This window comes from Aquarana catesbeiana, linkage group LG05 (assembly GCF_042186555.1).
Source record: "Aquarana catesbeiana isolate 2022-GZ linkage group LG05, ASM4218655v1, whole genome shotgun sequence".
NCBI classification, from domain to species: Eukaryota; Metazoa; Chordata; class Amphibia; order Anura; family Ranidae; genus Aquarana; species Aquarana catesbeiana.
In genome coordinates this window covers 169,143,351-169,164,995 of record NC_133328.1, presented here as the reverse complement: position 1 = coordinate 169,164,995, position 21,645 = coordinate 169,143,351, and the positions used below count along the sequence as shown (strand labels likewise).

The 21,645-nt window shown below is 43.7% G+C and overlaps 1 protein-coding gene across 1 annotated transcript in view; it reads left to right on the top strand.

Moving 5' to 3' along the window:
- Positions 1-20,429, top strand: part of ASTE1 (asteroid homolog 1) — a 37,607-nt gene extending 17,178 nt beyond the window's left edge. Inside the window, exons 4-6 of the mRNA XM_073630336.1 lie at positions 1,069-1,279; positions 9,627-9,813; positions 13,321-20,429. Of these exons, the coding sequence (XP_073486437.1) occupies positions 1,069-1,279; positions 9,627-9,813; positions 13,321-13,615 (693 nt within the window). The 3' untranslated portion in view covers positions 13,616-20,429. The remainder of the gene's footprint in view (positions 1-1,068; positions 1,280-9,626; positions 9,814-13,320) is intronic.
- Positions 20,430-21,645: the final 1,216 nt, after the last annotated feature.

Genomic DNA, 21,645 nt, shown 5'->3' with positions numbered 1-21,645 from the left:
CAGGTAGGTTGAGGTTTAATTGCTTTAAAGAGGAAGTAAACACTGATGGGTTTTACTTCATTCCTTTGCCCCTGCAAAGTAAAAGCATAATGTGCTAGTTTGCATCACATACTAGTACATTATGTGACACTTGCCTTCAAACAAATCCTGAGCCGTCCCCGCTGCAGGCCGCATCAATGTTTGCCCCTCTTCCTTCCGGGGCCGCAGACTCTGGCTGTGTGACTGGCCGGAGCCGCATGACGTCACTCCCGTGCATGTGCGCGGGTGCTGCCAGTCACGGCACTCGCTCTTGAGGAAACGGCACTGGGGGCTGTTTCTTCACAGCGCATGCACCGATGAAGTAATCGGTGCAAAACATGTTTAGGAGATATTTACAGTACCTATAGGTACAACTTCCACAGAGAGGTTTACAACCTCTTTAAGCACCCCTGAAACCCAGACCACTCTTCTAAATGTGTAAGGGTCTGTTCACACCACAACAAGTGCATCAAAAACATACTGGACCCCAGTAGAGTGAAGAAAAAAAAAAAAAAAAACAGGAAAAAAGAAGAAAAAGAGCATCTGGACGGCGTTAAAAACGCACATGCAGAAACGCCTCTGGAACTGATCTGGAGGATGTTTTTGTAGTGTAAATGGGCACTAGAAATTCTGGTAGTGTTAGGGCAGTTTCACACTACCGCGCTACAGTTTGGCCTCAACGCGGGTGCAGCTTGGTGTACCCTCGTTTTTTGTGTGGGTTACCTGTAATTTCCTATAGACTTAGCTTGCTCATTTTTGGTGCGTTTTCTAAAACTGCACCATAAGTCCTGCATGCTGCATCTTTGGTGCGCTTTCAGAAAACGCACCAAAAAAATGCGCAATCTAATAGAATTCTATGGCAAACTGCGGGTAACCCACACGAAAACCGGGGGTACATTGCTTTGCACCAGCACTGCTGGCAAACCAATGCAGTTCATTCTCAAATATTCAGTGAGTGAAGTCCATTCTGGTGTACTTGGTTTTGAGAGAGTATAGATGCCAAATAGGTCCGTTAGTATTAAAAAAAGAAATCTGTATTTCAACTTTCAGCTCTCCTCGGCCACAAGCCTAAAGCTCCTCTTAAGGACGATTGAAGTGAAAATGACTGATCTGAAGTCTGTACCTCCGGCTCACCACCTAACACTGGCTACTCTGTGTTACTGGATCCAACACGCTGACCCAAAAGTGAAAGTGCATCATTTTAAAGCTGTCCTTATAGGAATTGTTTATGGAGAGATCAATGGCAATTTGAATAGGCCTGGTATGTAACTAGACTTTGCCTTTGTTATCTGTCTATCTGTCAGTCTGTTTACACAATGTTGTTGGCAGCAAACCTTAAAGTATTACTAAACCCAGCAATATGAAAATAGTTCATCTGCCCCCCCCCCCCAAAAAAAAAGTGACCACAGCTTATAAATCTTATTTCTTTATTGTACATCATGGGACACAGAGCCTTAAGTAATTTTAATGGGTTATAGGCCACCTTCAGGTGATGGACACTGGTTATACCCAATCCAAGAAGTTCACTCCCTATATAACACCTCCTCCTTCCAGGAGCACATCAGTTTTTGTAGCAAAGCAATATACTACGCCAGTGTCTAAGGTGTTGGTCATGAGTGAAGATGTGCTTTGAGGAGCTCCAGGAGGGATCCATGCTGGATTTAAATAGCCTCCATAAAGACCAGATCCATCCAAAGTGCCACTAAGGCCTAAAAGGATGGTACCTGGGGCCTTGTATCTGAAGCACAAGGTTTTGCCTGTAACGCCTCTCTTTGAAGGGCTGGACCCCTGGAACCCAGGGCTTTGGTCCTGCTACATTACCTAACTTTCCTGGTGGGGTGCTTTTACAGGTCCAAGGGAGTTGGAACCTTGTTTTAGGGACCCAGTCCTTGAAGGTTTGTTAAACGCAGCCCGCCATGATGGGTGAAGGTTGGATTGTCTGTTAATTCAGCAAATCCTGCAGCGGGGATAAGGTAAGGGAAGAAACTTGAGTATTAAAAAAACCTAGGTATTCTTCCATTAGGGCAAAAAAATGTTGTCATGCCTTAATTCTCCACTAGAGGGAGTCTTTGCACATACCTTACACTGTTGTCTTCACTGTAAAGCTCAGTCAGTCTGTGTGTGGCCGCAGCAGCACTTGCAGGGAGATTCCTCTCAGGTAAAAGAAATATGCTAAATGTTTTCTTTTCTCTCCCCTGAAGGGACAAGGGGTTAGGGGGACATCAGCGGTGTACCCCCCTTACATCCCCCCCTGCCGCGGGGAAGGGGGGGGTGCGGGGGTCCCGCTGCTAATGTTGTCAACTGTTGAAATGCTGTTTCTGTTGTATGTACCTGCTACAAACAGGTCTCTGTCTCCCCCCCCCCCCCCCCCCGTCTTGGGTCTGTGGACCCAAAAACGCTGCGCGGGAACATTTCAAATGTAAAAAGGAGCAGAATTTTTTCTCAGAGGGGGCGGTGCCGTGAATGTCCACGACCATGAGGATGCACAGCAGGCATGCACAGATAAACTACAGCTGTGACAGTCTCTCCTCGGCTGATGAGGAGAAAACAAGCAGCCTGCAACACAAGGACATGTGAGGGCTGCAAACTGGCATTCCTGATACGGGAACGACACCTTTTCCCAGCACTACTTTATAGTGGCTTTAAATGTCATGACTATATTCAGCGATTAAGTGCAATTTGTATAGTGACTCTGTTTTTGTACTTAGGACTATGCCTACCAAAAAAGACACAACAAAAAAGTAAAGGTTTCCTCCCCAGGCATTAGGATCTCAAGTCGCATTTCCACGCTGTGATACTCGCTTGAATTACCAGTTATGGCAAACCAGGGTGAGCCATTGGAACAAATTAATGGTACAGCTGCTTCTCACATCTCAGCCCCTGTATACATGACTGACGATGTCCTTTCCTCCTCCCTGCAGGGTCTGGAAGAAAGATTAGTGGCTTTAATAGCATCCTCCATTCAAATGGATAGGAAGCGTGCTAGATCCCCCTCCCTCACTTCGGAACCTTTGCAAGGGGAACAGTGGACACAGGAAAAACAAACCGATGATTCCTCTGCGGAGCAAACAACGGTAGATGAACCTTTTTTTAGCCTCTCAATCTGAGAAATTGCTGATACAATCTTTTACTGAGATGGTTCGCTCCACTTTCATGCTACCCCTAACGGAGTCTCATGAAAGTTCGGTTTCTTTCTTGGGTTCCTTAAAACCTTCTCAACCTTTGCATGCATTTCCTGCACATGCATTACTAGAACAGCTTAATTTTGCTGAATGGGATCACCCGGATAAGTATTTTCTCCCTCCTAAGAGATTTGCAACTTTTTATCCCCTGAAGGAGAAATTCTCCAAAAGCTGGAAAATACCAGCAGGTGACGCTGCGATTTCCAATGTGAATAAAGGCCTAACTTGTCCAGTAGACAATGCACAAATGCTTAAGGATCCAACAGATATAAAGTTGGAATCCCTGGTATAATCTACTTTTGGCATGGCAGGTGCCGTTACTGAGCCTGCAGTCGCTGCAATAAGCGTCTGTCGATCACTAAAGGACCAATTTAAACAGGCCCTTAGAGAGATTCCTGCACAACAAGCTCGGGAATTGGCTAAACTACCAAAAGCATTATGCTTTGCCATAGATGCTATTAAAGATTCTATTCACCAGGCGTCCCGCCTTATGCATATGCTTGTGCATATGCGTAGAATCCTGTGGTTAAAAAATTTGTCAGCTAAAGCACCATGTAAAAACCTCCTAACTGGGTTCCCTTTTCATGGGGAGCGACTATTTGTAGAAGAATTGGACAAATATATCCAAACAATTTCTAGTGAGAAAAGTACTCTTTTGCCAGTCAACAGAAAGTATAAACACCCTTCATTTAAACGGGCTCTTTCCCCTACGCCAGGGGCTTCCGCCTCTAGGCAGTGGCGACAGCCTCCGCTGTCAGACTCTAGAGGAAAATCTCAGAGTCAGACCCAGGCTCAAAAGAAGTCCTGGGGTCTGAAACCTGCAAAGCAGAATCCTAAAGCCTCATAATGAAGAGGCAACCCCCCTCACCAAGGTGGGGGGAAGACTGCTGCAGTTTTCAGAAGTCAGGACAGATGGGTCATCTCCACGGTAACGCTGGGGTACAAGCTGGAATTTCGGGACTTTCCATCGTCTCGCTTCCTGAGGTCAAGCATTCCCAAAGATCCAGAGAAAAGACATCTCTGTTTCAAGCACTAGACTGATTAATATCTCAAGGGGTGATCATACAGATCCCCACAAAAGAGCAAGGTTTGGGGTTCTATTCAAACCTTTTTATGGTACCGAAACCAAATGGAGATGTCTGACCCATTCTAGATCTAAAAAATCTAAATCGGTTCCTGAAGATCCGCTCCTTTTGCATGGAGATGATCAGGTCAGTAGTTTCTATCCTTCTAGGAGGAGAACTTCTGGCATCAATCGACATCAGGGCTGCATATCTGCATGTCCCTATATTTCCCGCTCATCAAAAGTTTTTGCGGTTCGAGTTAGAACAGCAGCATTTCCAGTTTGTAGCCCTGCCCTTTGGGCTAGCCACAGCACCTTGGGTGTTCACCAAAGTGCTGGCCCCACCTCTAGCCAGGTTAAGGGCACAGGGCGTAACAGTCGTAGCCTACCTAGATGATCTATTGCTAATAGATCAGTTGGTGGCTCGTTTGGAGCAAAGCATACACACTACAACCAATTATCTGGAAAGTTTGGGTTGGATTCTGAACCTAGAGAAATCTTCCTTAATACCGCTAAAAAGGCTGGAGTACTTGGGTCTGATCGTAGACACAGCCCAGGAAAAGGTGTTCTTGCCTCATGCAAAGATCAACTCCATAAGAGAGCTGGTGCAGTGGTCAGGTCAAATGGCATGGTGGCTTCATTCAAAGCAGTTCCCTATGCCCAGTTTCATTCAAGACTGTTGCAAAACAGTATCCTGTCTGCTTGGAACAAAACAATTCAAGCTTTAGACTTGCCAATGCGGCTGTCTCCAAGAGTGTCCCAAAGCCTCTCTTGGTGGTTACTAACCCAGAATCTGTTGAAAGGAAAATCCTTCAGACCAGTCATATGGAAAGTGGTAACGACGGATGCCAGCCTTTCAGGCTGGGGAGCAGTACTAGAAAAGACAACTGTCCAGGGACAGTGGTCAAGAGCCGAAAGGACTTTGCCCAATATCCTAGAAATTCGGGCAGTACGTCTGGCTCTAAAGGCCTGGACTTTCAGGTTACGGGATTGTCCTGTTAGGATTCAAATCCGACAATGCCACAGCTGTGGCCTATATCAATCAGCAAGGGGGCACCAAGAGTCTCTCGGTGCAGAGAGAGGTGAACCATATGCTACCTGGGCAGAAAGGAATGTTCCATGCCTATCGGCAGTCTTCATTCCAGGAGTAGAAAATTGGCAGGCGGACTTGAGTCGCCAGCAGTTATTCCCAGGGGAATGGTCTCTTCACCCCAACAGATTTTGGGCTGTTTGCCAAAGATGGGGGACTCCGGACGTAGATCTTCTAGCGTCCAGGTTCAACATGAAGTTAGTCAATTTTGTGGCCAGAACAAGGGATCCACTCGCATGCGAAACAGATGCGTTGGTGACCCCATGGGATCAGTCCTCCCTGATCTATGCATTCCCCCATTCAGTTGCTGCCTCGACTTCTTTGCAGGATCAAGCTGGAAAGAAAGCCGGTAATTCTGGTGGCACCAGCATGGCCCAGAAGGTCATGGTATGCAGAAATCGCAAAGATGGCAGTGGAGGGCCTATGGTCCCTCCCACTACAGCCAGATCTGCTCTCACAGGGACTAATATTCCATCCTTCCTTATGGTCTCTAGATTTAACGGCTTGGCTATTGAAACCCACATTGTGAAGAAACATGGGCTTTCCGGGTCAGTTATCTCTACCCTGATTAATGAGAGGAAGTCAGACTCCAGAACTATATATTATAGAGTCTGGAGGGCTTATGTTTCATGGTGTGAATCCAAGGGTTGGCACCCTCGGAGATATATCATAGGCAGAATTCTTGCCTTTCTACAATTAGGGGTAGAAATGAAATTGGCCTTGAGTACTATTAGAGGCCAAGTCTCAGCTATATCGGTCTTATTTCAAAGACCACTTGCTACACATTCTTTAGTCCAGGGTTTTATGCAAGGGGTAACGTGGCTTAATCCGCCCGTCAAACCTCCCTTGAACCCTTGGGACTTGAATTTAATTTAGTTTTGTCTGTGTTACAAAAACAGCCATTTGAACCAATACAACATATTCCCTTAGTCCTTCTGACAAGGAAGTTTTTTTCCAAAACCATGTTCCAGGGAAGAAAGGTCACTACATTGTCTTGATGTGGTGAAAGCAGTGAAAAGCTATTTAAAGGCAACTGCTCAGATTCGTAGGACTGATGTCTTATTTATTCTGCCACAGGGTCCTAATAAAGGACAAGCAGCGTTGAAATCCACTGTCGCTAAGTGGATTCGGCAAGTGATAATTCAAACTTATGATTTAAGGGGTAAGATTCCCCTTTTCAAGTTAAGGCTCACTCTACCAGGGCGGTTAGTGCTTCTTGGGCAGTGCATCATCAGGCCTCCATGGCTCAGATCTGTAAGGCCACAACTTGGTCTTCAGTGCATACATTCACAAAATTTTATTAGCTGGATGTAAAGAGGTTTGAGGATATCGCCTTCGGGTATTCTGCAGGCAGCAATATAGATCCTCAAGTTTGGAGGTACCCTCCGGGTTGTGTCTCCCTCCCCTCAAGTAGCATTGCTATGGGACGTCCCATTAAGTAATTACTTAAAGCTCTGTGTCCCATGATGTACGATAAAGAAAATAGGATTTTTATAACAGCTTACCTGTAAAATCCTTTTCTTGGAGTACATCATGGGACACAGAGGTCCCTCCCCTCTTTTTGGGGATTTAAAGGGGTTGTAAAGGTAAAAATGTTTTCACCTTAATGCATTCTATGCATTAAGGTGAAAAAACTTCTGACAGAACCGCCGCCCCCAGCCCCCCCGTTTTACTTACCTGACGCCTCGAAAGTCAGCTTCGCGTTCCCGACATCTGTTCCTCCGCTCACCCTGGCCGCTGATTGGCTGCAGTGGATGGATTGAAAGCAGCGCAGCCATTGGCTCGCGCTGCTGTCAATCACATCCGATGACGCGGCGCGCCGGGGGGCGGGGCCGAGTGATACAGCGAGCGGCTATAGCCGCCGGCTGTATCACGGGAGCGCGCCCGCAAGCACTCACCACCGTGCGAGGGAGCTCGCATTAAGGTGGTGAATGCTTGCGGGGAGGAGCTGAAACAGCCGCCGAGGGACCCCAGAAGACGAGGTTCGGGGCCACTCTGTGCAGAACGAGCTGCACAGTGAAGGTAAGTATAACATGTTTGTTATTTAAAAAAAAAAAAAAAAACACCTTTACAAACGCTTTAAGTATATTGCTTTGCTACAAAAACTGATGTGCTCCTGGAAGGAGGAGGAGTTATATAGGGAGTGAACTTCTTGGATTGGGTATAACCAGTGTCCATTACCTGAAGGTGGCCTATAACCCATTAAATAATTACTTAAGGCTCTGTGTCCCATGATGTACTCCAAGAAAAGGATTTTACAGGTAAGCTGTTATAAAAATCCTATTTTTTACATTAAAATACTTCCACTATATACCTTTTTGGCTGATCTGTATACCACGGTCACGTGATAAACTGCAGGGTCTGCCCGAGTGCTGAGTGTTCAGGTAGGAGGAGATTTCCACTACAGCCTGTGTCCTCATGCTGTTATGGGAGGCGGGTCATCCATCAATCAAGATGTGACATCCCACCCACTGTGTTCTTTTATAGTTACTGGGCATGGAGGAGGAGGGAGGAACTTGACTGTCATTTAGGATCTGTATACACTCCCATATGTGTGATTGCCATACCATGTGACCTGGCTAGCTCTGATCAACAAGGCAATGTTCTCTCCAGCAATAGAGACCAAACTGAGCATGTGCATCAGTGATTTAGACATTTCTCCCAATTTGCACAGCCAGACAGGTGACATATTTTATTATTGGTTCAGCAGCTTCCTATTTCACCTCTCCACCTTCTTTCTGCTGATTGGGGCAACGAAACACCATCATAACGGCTAGCCTCAGAATAAGTGTTTGTACAGCGTGACTGCAGAGCGTGAATCACAAGATTGTCTCAGTGAAGTCAAAGATCCTTTGGCAGCTCCTATAACTTTTACAGCTGCCATGGATCAGCAGCATGAAAGTATGGTCATGTCATGGAAAAATGATTAGCCTATACGTGTCATGATGACGGAGGATGGGGGCCATGTGAAATAGATATCAGTGTTGACAGTGACAGTTTCAACTCAGTAGATAACAATATGAATATTTGCCATAGTGTTTTTTTGTGTTATGAGCCTGTATGGACGGGCAAATGCAACTTATTTTCAGATGTATTCCACTTGAATTGGAGATACATTTGAGATAATAATAAAAATGAGTGTATTGACAGGTGTGTTTGACTTGCAGTTGACTCATCGTGACCACTATATGACCATTGTGACCACTATGTAATTCACCCTCCTTGAAGCTGTTTTTGGCCCATTTCACACAGACTTCAGCTTGTATAAGAGCATGGTGAACAGCAAGCTTTGATGAAGCATTTGTAGAGATTTCAGCCAGCTTCTTTGAAGCTTTTAAAGTACCATTCAGCTCCAATTTGTAAATGTTGAACACAGATCCTAATGAGTGTTGTTAATCACTTTAAATAGGCTGCTAGCAGGCTTTAGCACTTCTTGGAGCTTGTTAAAAGCCTGCTGAAGCCTGCTAGCAGCTTGTTTTAAAGTGGCAATTAACACTCCCATTAGGATCTGTGTTCAACATTTACAATCTGGAGTTGAATGGGAGTTTAAAAGCTTCAACAAAGTTTGCTGAAAGCTCTTCAGATGCTTTGTCAAAGCTTGCTGATCACACCGCTCTAAGGGCTTGTTCACACTTGCTCAAAATACTAACGCTTATCAAACGCACCTATAGCGGTAATGCACCTCAATAGGTGCGGTTGATAAGCGTTTATTGAGCATTAAAAAAGCTCCCCCAAAAACTATTTGTGTTTGCAGTGCGGTTGACATGGTTAAAAATGCACCACAAACTCCTATTATTAACTGTAATGTACTACCGCATGCTGGTTGCGGCGCATTGCCATAGATTTGAATGGAAAGAGTTGAAGTGCTTCAACTCCTTTCAAACTTGACATGAGGCTTCAGTTTTGAAGCGACCCTAACGCTTCATGTTGTGATAATGTGAACAGCACTGTGCACTGTCCATAGTATCATTTGCATAGGTATTTGAGGGGCATTAAAAACGTCCCTCAAGCACCTGCTTTCAATGCCAGTGTGAACTCAGCCTAATACAAGTTGAAGCCTGTGTGAAACTGGTCTGTGTGTTTCTATTGGCCAGTGTGGGGAGATGAGCAGTTGTGATGTCGACTAAAGCTCATATACAAAGGTCCTATATCCCAATATAGTTTAATTTAACCACATATGAAGACAATAAGGTGTCAGGTAGAATTTGCCTTCAAGAGGTCTGTGAAAGTGAGGCTCGTGAGACTCTTACAGCATTAACTTGTTATTGTTCAGAGTTTCAGGGTGATGGCCCACAAGCAGTGTGTGAGCAGATGAAACAGATAAAGTCGGAAGGTGCACAGCACAGGAAGCTGAACCTGGAGGATCTACATATACTGTGCCAATGGCAGTGCTGCCTGCAGATGGTCCTGTCGCTTAATCATCTTCTATGTACACCTCTACTAGTACCGGATTTAACCAGGTCAGAATATGCTGCTTCTATTGATTTTTCATACTTCATATTTTATAATTTTAAATCATAAAAACTCTATAGGTAGCCAAGGACCTTTCTCAAATAAGCCATGGAGACTGTAAGTGCTTAGGACAAATACACATTTACAGTATTCTTTTATTTAAATGGTGAATTAGCCATTTTAAAGCCCATTCACACCAAGATGGTCTGTTGCGGTGCACTTACCCTGTTTCCCCGAAAATAAGACCTAGCGTGATAGTCTGTGATGGCTGCAATATAAGCCCTACCCCCCAAATAAGCCCTAGTTAAAGTCCTTGTAGTTCTTATTTTCAGGGTAGGGCTTATTTTCGGGGAAACAGGGTAGGGCTTATTTGGGGGTAGGGCTTATAGTGCAGCCATCACCGACAATCACGCTAGGTCTTATTTTCGGGGAAACAGGGTACCACGCGCGTATTAAAGCAGAGTTCCAGCCTGGGTGAAAAAAAAATTAAATGTCAGCAGCTACAAATACTGTAGCTTCTGACTTTTAATATAAGGACACTTACCTGTCCAGGAAGCCCGCGATGCCGGCACCCAAAGCCGACATGTCCAATGTCTCTGGGTGCAGGCCCCAGCATCCTTATTAAAGGAAACCGGAATTGAAGCCCTGCAGCTTCACAGCCTGTTTCATACTGCGCATGCGCGAGTTGCGCGGCGCTTTCTTAATGGTGACAAGTAAAAGGATTGAGCCAGCAACTCTGTAGTCCATATAGCGATTTTAATGGTTGGTTAAAAAAAGTGACAAGCAAAACAGCTGATGTGTTTTGGCAACAGCCTTAGTCGTAGCCCTAATGAAGAGTGGCTGCATGTATGCGTACCTGAATGTAAACAGCTGTTCCAAGAGCATGCCCCCTGCGCGCTCCCAGAACAGTTACCGATGGTTAACAGAAAAATCCCGATCTCTACTTGTCATCAGGACCTTTCTGATCATGTGACAGCCACTCACGGCGGTCACATGATCAGGAAACCCACTCCCCAGCATCAGAGACCTCTTAAAGGGCCAGGAGGCGCTGGTGTTAAGAAATTAATAAGGTCATTTCGAAATTGATGGCAGCAACATGTCTCAAAAAAAAACTGGGACAGGGCAACAAAAAGCTGGCAAAGTACAAACCAAATTTCAAAACATTTGTGTCAGTGCCATGTTTACCACGATGTAGTACTCCCTTTTCATGACACTTAAATGTCTGGGAACTGTGGAGATCATTTGTTGGAGTTTTGGGAGAGGAATGTTGTCCCATTCTTGCCTGAGCATTTGCTGCTCTAAAACCTGGATATACCTTCCAGTGTTGATTGTGCCTTCCCAGATATGCAAGCTGCCCATTCCATACGCAATTATGCAACCCCATACCATCAGAGATGCAGGCTTTTGAACTGATCACTGATAACAAGCCGGAAGAGCCCTCTCCTCTTTACGCCCATGGTTACCAAAAATATTAAATTTCGATTTGCCTGACCACAGAATAGTTTACCACTTTGCAACAGATCATTTTAAATGAGCTTTTGCCCAGTGAAGATGGTGGTGTTTCTGCATCATGTTCAGATATGGCTTTTTCTTTGCATGATAGAGCTCTACCTTGCATTTTTGGATGACACAGAGAACTGTGGTCACAGATAGTGATTTTTGGATATATTGCTGAGCCCATGCAATGATGTCCATCACAGAATTATGCCTGTTTTTAATGCAGTGCTGCCTGAGGGACCGAAGATCACAGGCATTCAATATTGCATTTCAGCCTTGTCCCTTGCACACTGAGCTTTCTCCAAATCCTCCAAATCTTTTGATGATATATACTATAGATGATATTTTTAACATTTTTTTGCAATTTTACGTTGAGGAACATTATTCTAAAATTGTTTGACAATTTTTAGATGCAGCCTTTCACAGATTGGTAAACCTCTGCCCATCCTTACTTCTGAGACTCTCCAACTTTCTAAGATGCTCTTCTTTCACCCATTCATGTTACTGACCTGTTGCCAAGTAACCTAATTAGTTGCAAAATGTTCCTCCAGTTTTTCCTTGTTAGTACCACTTATTTTGCTAGCTTTTTGTTGCCCTGTCCCAATTTTTTTTAGACGTGTTGCTGCTATCAATTTCAAAATTATCTTATTTTTCATAAAATGGTACATTTTCTCAATGTAATCGTTTCATATGTTATTTATCTTCTATTGTGAAAAAAATATGGGTTTATGAGATTTGCAAATCATTTAATTTTTTTTTTTCTGTAGATTTTACACCACATACCAACTTTTTGAGAATTAGGGTTGTGGATGTGACACAGATTCGTGTGTAATAAGCATCTTTCTCAGTGATTTTGAGAGATTGAAACAGTTCAGCATCACAAGCTCATTGATTTATGACACAACTGAAGAACATATGCACTATCATGTAGGATTTACTATGTATAAATAAATAAATGCGTTACGCTAGAAAAAAATATAATAATAAAATAAAATAAATATGTATCCAAAGTGTATAATTCAAATATAAATCTATAAGTGACAAATACAAAAATAAATATTAATAAATACTGAACAATAATTCATAAGTGACAATCCGTGATGAAAAACTAATTATTAAAGTGCAGCGTGCATAGATAATAACGCTGGAACCAAAGTGCATACATATACTGCAAAAGTGCACACATATACTGCAAAAGTGCACAATATTTCCAAAAAAAATTAATAAATGAAAGTTCATAAGTGATGGATGTAAAATATCAAATTTATAACACAGTGTCCATAAATGGTGTCATCCAGCATGTGTGTAACTGCAAAACCATGCTTCGGTGCACTCCAGTGACCCCCCAAAAGCCTATGCGCTCACCTCAGAGCGTGTGACACAGTATCTAAACTATGTCAAAACACACTTTGGAGCCACCCCTGGGCTCTATAATGAAGTGCAGGTGCCGATCTCCAGCTGGTTCAGTCAGTACCGCTACAAACCATAAATAAGAAAAACTCCATAGTGTAATAACGCAAGGATTTATTTAAAAAACACACTCCCCACAACGGGGTACTCACATTGCACAGGTGCGTAAGTGCACCATTCTATTCCAGGCTTTCGAATGTTAAAAGACCGCCGATATGGCGTGTAGTATGGTATGCTCGTCTCAATACACCTCCGTGCTGTCAGCTCCATCCCGGCCCCTCCCCTACGCGTGTTCGACACAGGGATCACGTGTCTTCATCAGGGGTTTTTACTATGTGTTCTGAAATGGCATCACAATGCTTCTTGAAGCTCTCCATTCAAATGACCTAAAAAGGAGATAGGGTACAGTTGTCTTTGTCATCATAATCATCATTAGCAACAAGAATTGCATACAATATGAAACTCTTGGGTTTGTCAATGTAAGTTAAAGTGTCTACAGCCAGCATGTTTCATAGTTATAGTCTGTCTAGTTTTTATTGTTCTCTGCTACTAAACTGTTACACCCAGAAATGTTTTATAAATGTCTGTCTTTGTCTCCCATTGTCTAGATTGTACAACGGTTCTCTTGTGTATTGTTTGGTGCAGAAGCTGAAGACATTGTCCATCGCAGAAGACATTTTCAAGCCATGTCCACCCTTAGAGATTTTATATCGGGACTGTTTTGGTGCTGTAATGTCTGCTGTACCACAAGATTGTTTCCAGAGTAGATCTAAATCGGCATCCAAAAAATCTAAGAAAAATTCTAAATCAGGCAAAACATCAGCAAATATGCCAAACAAGACAGAGAATCCACCACAGAGTAACATAAGCAACAGATTTGCTGCTCTGTACCTAGAAGACTGATCTACTAGTGCAATTTGACCTAAAAATGAACCAAATTGCAATTACTCAGGGCAGTGGACATATCATAGCATGCAAACACCGGTAAAGGTTGGAAATTTTCTCAGGAGTAAGATAGCAACTAAAGGCAATCTACCCTGCTGCTGTTCACTATGCTTGGTAGACCAAAGGTTGAGCGTTCATACACCATGGGGACTTCACCATACACTGTATAAAAGTCTCAACATTCAGAGAGACATCATGAATAATCCCTGTAATGTGTCTAATATGTGTTTTTCCTATATTTGTCAGCTACAGCTAGTGGATAGAATGCAGTAATTCCTAATTGTGTTTTTTTTTCAGGAAAATACTACATTATGGCTACTAGAGGATCCTGACAATTAGGAAAAACACAAATTAGACACAAAATGGGGATTATTCATGCTGGATGTGTCAATGCTGAGTCATTCACACAGCAATTTTTTTTTTTTGGACCTTTGAGTCTCTTACAGACTTTTCCGATTAAATTGCTTAGGAATACAAGTACAAAGTCCAGCAGCCCAAACAATCAGTCAAAATCCAACTTGTGTGGTTGTGGGTTCAGTAAAGGGCATTTTAAATGGCTTATATAGGTTGATACACCTTGTACCTAATTAGTTGCTTACTTACCTAAACAGTTACTCCACTTTTGTAGATAAAAAAACAATTCTGGGTGGTCCTGCACATTGCAGGCATTTAAAGGCATTTCCCACTTTAGCAGGAAAAATATAGCAAAAACAAAACAAAAAGTAGTACAGCATAAACAATTGCTACACAAGCAGTACTGCAGCACCTATATGTTACAGGTTACACCCTGAATACAGGTGTACATCTTGGAAAAGGTGAACTTATCCTTTAAAAAATAAATATGCAAGACATACAAATACTATACTGCCAAGTATAAAAAGTTCAAAAAAGAGTTTATTTTTATTTCTCAAGTCGTCTTCCAGGGCGGCACCCTGAAAGATGATGGTCCCACCTGACAAGAAACACAATAAAAAAAAGGTCAAAAACCCCCGCCCCTCCCTGTGCTCCTCAGTTTTTGATTGCGTTTCCCCACAGCGAAACAGTTTATTTTTTCTAGACCCATAGCCGAGGGCTGGAGAGCCGGAACTGCAGGCTTGGGAAGCCTCTGGGTCTGGTGGGGCTTGCCCTTCCTGGGGGGGGATGGGGTTTCTCCACCATCTCGGGGGGGGGGGGCAGCAGAGGTTTGGAAGAGCCCCCCTGAGGACTGAAGGACCATGGGCTCAGTGGTGTACCCAAAACTTCAGGGACCATTTTTTCCTGCTCCTACCTCACCTGATGAGGTTTTCAGTGAGCAGGAGGCTGGCAGTCGGATCTCCTGTAGGCCCAACTCCTGAGGCTTCCCAGGGTCGCGCAGTGGGCTGGTGTGGATGGAGCTTGCTGGAGGAGAAAAGGTGAGCGCCATTGTAACAGCAGAGGGGCGGTGAAATGATGTGGCTTCCCCCTTACGACGGATGTGACGTCGCCGCCTCATGAGAGCGGGGTGCTTCCGGGTCATTGAGGCTTCAAGAAAATGGCGTCTTACACTTGGTAGCAGAGGTCGGACTGGTGGCGGAGCAGGCGTCCACACCCTGCTCTTCTCCCGCGTCAGGCACAAGGCCTGCAGGTGCTCTGGCTATGGAGCAAGAGGAGGGTCCCGCAACGGCCACAGCAATGCAGGAGACCATAGGGGGTGAGTCTACCCAGCTGGCAGGGGCAATTGGGAGGGGGATGGGCCCCAACCCTTACAGGGTACAGCAGATAGGGGAAGATGGTACTAATGGCAGGTCACAGGAGATTAAGCAGCCCTATCCAGCTTCTTGGACAGGAGACTGGCTCCGGAGCCCCTCATTAAAAGATTTATGTCAGCTACAGTGAGGATGTCCCCGGTGCAAATGAGTACATTTCCACTGTGGGATTTGAGCCTAGTTGTGGAGGCCCTAACTAGGGCACCATTCGAGCCGTTGGCTCAAGTCTCGTTTAAGTTACTTTCCCTTAAGACAGCCTTTCTTCTGGCCATTACATTGGCCAGAAGGGTAGGCGACCTGCAGGCTCTGTCAATCAAAGAGCCCTTTTTCTTATTATTTGAGGACAGGGTTCTTAGACAGGATCCCCTGTACCTTCCAAAGGTGGCCTTATGTGGTCACAGGAGACTGTCCTTTCTTCCTTTTATGTCAACCCTCAGAACGAGAAGGAAAGATCTTTCCAGTTATTAGATGTCAGACAGTGTTTGTTACATTATTTAGACAGTGAAGGAATTTAGAAAGTCCAATCACCTGTTAGTTTTAGCAGCCAGAAAAGAGGTGAGCAGGCTTCAAAAACAACCATAGCAAGATGGGTTAGGCAGACCATTGCCGTAGCCTATGAACAGGCGGGTAAAGCAGTCCCCGCTAACCTTAAGGCACACTCTACATGGTCTCTGATGACCTCTTGGGCAGAAAGGGCCGGAGCATCGGTAGAGCAGCAACGTGGGCAAGCCAGGACACTTTTCTGAGGCACTACAAGGTGGAGCTGCTGTCACCTCAGGATCTGGCATTCGGTAGAAAAGCCCTACAGGCTTTTGTCCTGCCCTAAGGTAAGCCTGAGCTACTTGCTCTTCTCTCACGGTGCCATGCTGGAAGGCGACTTGAGAAAATGACCAGTTACACTTACCTGTTACGGTGTTTCAGGGAAGTCTTCAACGGACGGCAGGCCTACTTCCCATCCGTTTTGGTCTATTGGTGTTGTATGAACATTTGAGGTATTTTTATGCCCCGTACACACGGTCGGACTTTGTTCGGACATTCCGACAACAAAATCCTAGGATTTTTTCTGACGGATGTTGGCTCAAACTTGTCTTGCATACACACGGTCACACAAAGTTGTCGGAAAATCCGATCGTTCTAAACGCAATGACGTAAAACACGTACTTCGGGACTATAAATGGGGCAGTGGCCAATAGATTTCATCTCTTTATTTATTCTGAGCATGCGTGGCACTTTGTCCGTGGGATTTGTGTACACACGATCGGAATTTCCGACAACGGATTTTGTTGTTGGAAAATTTTATATCCTGCTCTCAAACTTTGTGTGTCGGAAAATCCGATGGAAAATGTGTGATGGAGCCTACACACGGTCGGAATTTCCGACAACAAGGTCCTATCACACATTTTCCGTCGGAAAATCCGACCGTGTGTACGGGGCATTACTCTCGTGCACTGGTGTGGGTCAATACTTTTCACAACTGAGGAGCACAGGGAGGGGCGGGGGTTTTTGACCTCTTTCTTGATTGTGTTTCCTGTCAGGTGGGACCAGTCATCTCTCAGGGTGACGTCCTGGAAGACTTTCCAGAAACATCGCTACCAGAGGGTGTAACTGGTCATTTTACAATGTACATTTTATGGAACTGTTCTAAAAATGGAGAACATTTTTAAACAAATTAAAAAAAAGAAATTATGTGATATAACATGTTGGATTCCATTCATGTAAAACCTGATATATAAAGTCAGCTTGAGAATATGTATCCTTGTGCTCCTCTAAGGTGCCAAAAGTCAATGTGACATCATATTCTTGTATTGCTGCAAAGTGTGCGTTTCCTCCAATGTAATGCACTGGAGAATTTTAAAAACAGGATTATTGTGCAGTATATAGGATAATTATGTAATATTTGTATTGTGCAGTTTAGGCCAGTTTTATAACGTCCTGTATGGCAGCTGCCTGTTTTTAAATGGCAATGATGAGGAGATTTTAATCAAGTTTAATAGCAATCGTATCAAAGCTTGTATAAAATATATTTATACAGATCCTATGACATAGTTCAGTATTTTATTAAAATACAAGTGTCAAACTGGCAGCCCTCCAGCTGTTGCGAAACTACAAGTCCCATGAGGCATTGCAAGGCTGACAGTTACAAGCATGACTTCCACAGGCAGGGGCATGATGGGCCTTGTGGTTCCACAACTGCTGGAGGGCCACCAGTTTGACATCTCTGCCCTAAACAGGATCCATAGGGTGTTCCCGCAATGCTCGGACCTTTGTTAGAGGTGTGTAGAGAAATCCATATATTTCTTCTGCAGATTTTCTGGTCCTGCTGTCTTCTCCATTCGTATTGGACAGAGGTTCACCGCTTAACCCAAAAATTCACAGACCGCAAGCTACTGAAGGACCCTGCATTCTTCCTTCTGCAACACCATTGCTTCTCGAGCAAGGTCTACAGGCAATCTATTCTACCTCTCCTACTTACAGCAGCAAAGAGCTGTATCCCGCATTTTTGGAAACAGACTGCCACCAACTATGGCCATCTGATTGAGAAAAGTTGCTGAAATCGATGAGATGGAGAACCTGGTGGCTGGGGAGAAATTCCTTAAAAATGGTTCTACTGGCATTAATTTGTTTACTCTGAGGAGTACACAGAGCTGTTGAAGTACATCCTATTACCTAATTTATGCTAATGTGACCTCAGGCCCTGAGCATTGGCGGAGTGACTGGTCCTGTGTTGAACTTTTATTGAACATGTTTCAGTTTAGCATTGCCATAACTGTGGCTTCTGTACTTACCGTGTGTGGTTTTGAAATAAAGTGTTGGGGGGGGGGGGGGATATACAGTTAGGTCTATATATTTTTGGACACAGGAACAATTTGTTTTTTTTTTTTCAGGTATTTACCAAAACATATTCAAGCTATAGTTATATAATAGATATGGGCTGAAAGTACACACTCTCAGGTTTAATCTGAGGGTATGTACATCCAAATCAGAGTAAGGTTTTAGGAAATATAGCTTTTTAAGTATAGCCCCCCCCCCCCCCCCCCTTTTTTTTTGCAAGGGAACAAAAGTAATTGGACATTTGAATCAAAAGCCGTTTCATGGCTAGGTGTGTGCTACTCCTTCGTTATTTCTTCATCAGTTAAGCAGGTAAAAGGTCTGGAGTTGGTTCTAAGTGTGGTATTTGCATTTGAAATCTTTTCCAATCTATTCCAGGAGCTGTCCATGCAAGTGAAACAGGCCATTGTAAGGCTTAAAAAATGAAACAAATCCATCAGAGAGATAGCAGCAACATTAGGAGTGGCAAAATCAACAGTTTGGTACAGTCTGAGGAAAGAACGCACTGGTGAGCTCAGCAACATAAAAAGGCCTGGACGTCCATGGAAGACAACAGTGGTGGATGATTGCAGGATCCTCTCTATGGTAAAGAAAAACCCAGTCACAACATCCAGACAAGTGAAGGACACTCTCCAGGAGGTGGGCATATCATTGTCAAAGTCTACAATCAATAGAAGACTTCACGAGAGCAAATTCAGAGGGTTTACCACAAGGTGCAAACCATTCATAAGCCTGAAGAATAGAAAAGCCAGATTAGACTTTGCCAAAAAAAAAAAAACATCTAAAAAAGCCAGACCAGTTCTGGAAAAGCATTCTTTGGATGGATGAAACTAAAATTAATCTGTACCAGAATGACGGGAAGAAAAAGGTGTGGAGAAGGCTTGGAACAGCGCATGATCCACAGCACACAACTTCATCTGTAAAACATGGTGGAGGCAGTATGATGGCATGGGCATTCATGGCTTCCAGTGGCACTGGGTGATTGGTGTTTATTGATGATGTGACAGAAGACAGAAGCAGCCGAATGAATTCTGCAGTGTTTAGAGATAAACTGTCAGCCAAATGCAACAAAGTTGATTGGATGGCACTTCACAGTACAGATGGACAATGATCGAAAATGCACTGCAAAAGCAAATCAGGAGCTTTTGAAGGAAAAGAAGTGGAATATTCTGCAATGGCTGAGTCAGTGGCCTTATCTCAACCCAATTGAGCATGCATTTCACTTGCTGAAGGCAAAACTAAAGGCAGAAAGACCCACAAACAAAGAGCCACTAAAGACAGCTGCAGTTAGAGCCTGGCAAAGCATCAGAAAGGAGGAAACCCAGTCTTTGGTAATGTCCATGGGCTCCAGCCTTCAGGCAGTCATTATCAGTAAAGGATTCTCAATAAAATATTAAAAATTAACATTTTATTTATGATTATATTCATTTGTCTAATTACATTTGAGCCCCTGAAAATGGGGGGACTGTGTATAGAAATGGTTCCAGTTCCTAAAATTTATACTTGATATTCATGTTCAACCCTTTGAATTAAAGTTGAAAGTCTGCACTTCAAATTCATTTGGATTTTTTCATTTTAATTTTATTCTGGTGCATACAGAGCCAAAAGAATGAAAATTGTGCCAATATATATGGACCTAACTGTATATTCTAAAAAAATCTGTTTTACACATACCTTCTGTTACCTATACAGTGGAACCTTGGTTTACGAGTAACGTGGATAACGAGTGTTTTGAAAGAAGAGCAACTTTTTTTTTTATAATTCTGACTCAGTTTGCGAGTGTTATCACGCAAAACGAGCAGAATTCAAGCTAATGGGGTGTGCGGTACCGCATTTTGGCCAGAGGTGCGGGGGCACCGGGGACACTTGGAATGGTTCGGAGCCGTTCGGAAATACTCGGAAACACTTGGAAATACTCCATTCCCAAGTGTTTCCGAGGCTTTCCGAGTTCAGCCGAGCTGTCCCCTGTCCCTGAGTATTTCCCAGGCTCTCCAGCGCCCCCCCACCTCTGGCCACATGCGGTATAGCATGTAATAGAAGTCAATGAGGAACAAACTATCTTCGTTTCCATTGACTTCTGTTGGGAAACTCGCTTTGATATGCGAGTGCTTTGGATTACAAGCATTCTCCTGGAACGGATTATGCTCGTAATCCAAGGTTCCACTGTAGATGTATTTTACTGCCAATAACTGTAAATAAAAGCTTTCCTTATAATATTATGTCTTAAAATTGTCAGATTTGTTTCATGACAGCTTATGCACTACAGCTTGTAAGTTTTATTATATCTATTGCGACTTTCGTTGTAGTATTATAGATGACATAATGAACATGGAGGAACTCCTAGCCTCTGACACCAGCACAGTAGATCACTTTCATACTCTGTGATCAATCTGGCAACCCTTTTCTGTTTTGGCTGCTTTTAAATATATTCTGATTTAAAGGGTTAATTCATCTTTACCAAAAAAACTGCCTATGCAGACAAGGGGTGTTTGTAGATCAAAAACTGTGCTGCCCTTGCTATAGCTGTAGGCCATTTACATACCTCCCAAAGCTGGACTAGAATACTCCCAGGACGTTGCCAAGCAAAGTCGTTACTGTTCACCTCCATGATCAGAGGAGGGAGCTTTTTCTTTGATACAAACCCTGGCACATACTCTTTCTCCCCCTGATAAGAGTAGTACTGAGCTCAGCGTTTGAGAGCTCACTCCTGTGATGGAGGTGAGCAGGAACGACTAGGCCCCACTTCCTAACAACGTCCTGGGAATATTCTAGTCAGGCTTTTGGAGGTATGTAAAGCAGGGTCAAACAAATCAGGTGAGAGCACAACCTAAAGCATAAGTTCACCTTTTGGAAAAATAATAAATGCACATTTTTTTTGCAGGTAAAAAAAATGTGCATTTATTATTTTTCTCTTTTGGAGCCTGTAAAGCTTTGCACCAGCGATCAGCAGATTGCTGGTGCCATGCAGGTCTCCTTCAGATCTGTCAGTATATCTGTGTGCCGTACAACCCGTGCCAACAGGCAGATACACTGACGGGAAGAAGTCAATGAACTACAAGCGGAGCCCCGCACGGCTGCGCTGATTTTAAAAAGTGACAGCTAGTACAGGGAACTTCTCCCCATACGGCTGTCAGGGGGGAGACGGGTAGCAGGCAGCGGCTGCAGCATTAGGAACATGTTACTTGTTCCACCCTAAAAACAGGTGGAACATGTAACATGTTCCCAAAGGTGAACTTTTCTTTTAACTGGATAATAAGCACAGAAAGGAGGAGAATCACAACATAAAGACTTTTGTATGGATGTTTATATGGACTTTTTTGTTAGGGATTTGGGATTTTTTATCTATGATGTATAAGCGCTGCACTAATATTGTGATAGGTCTTATGAAAGCCCCCCCATGCTACACTACGGTTGATTGAAAGCTCTAGAAACTAT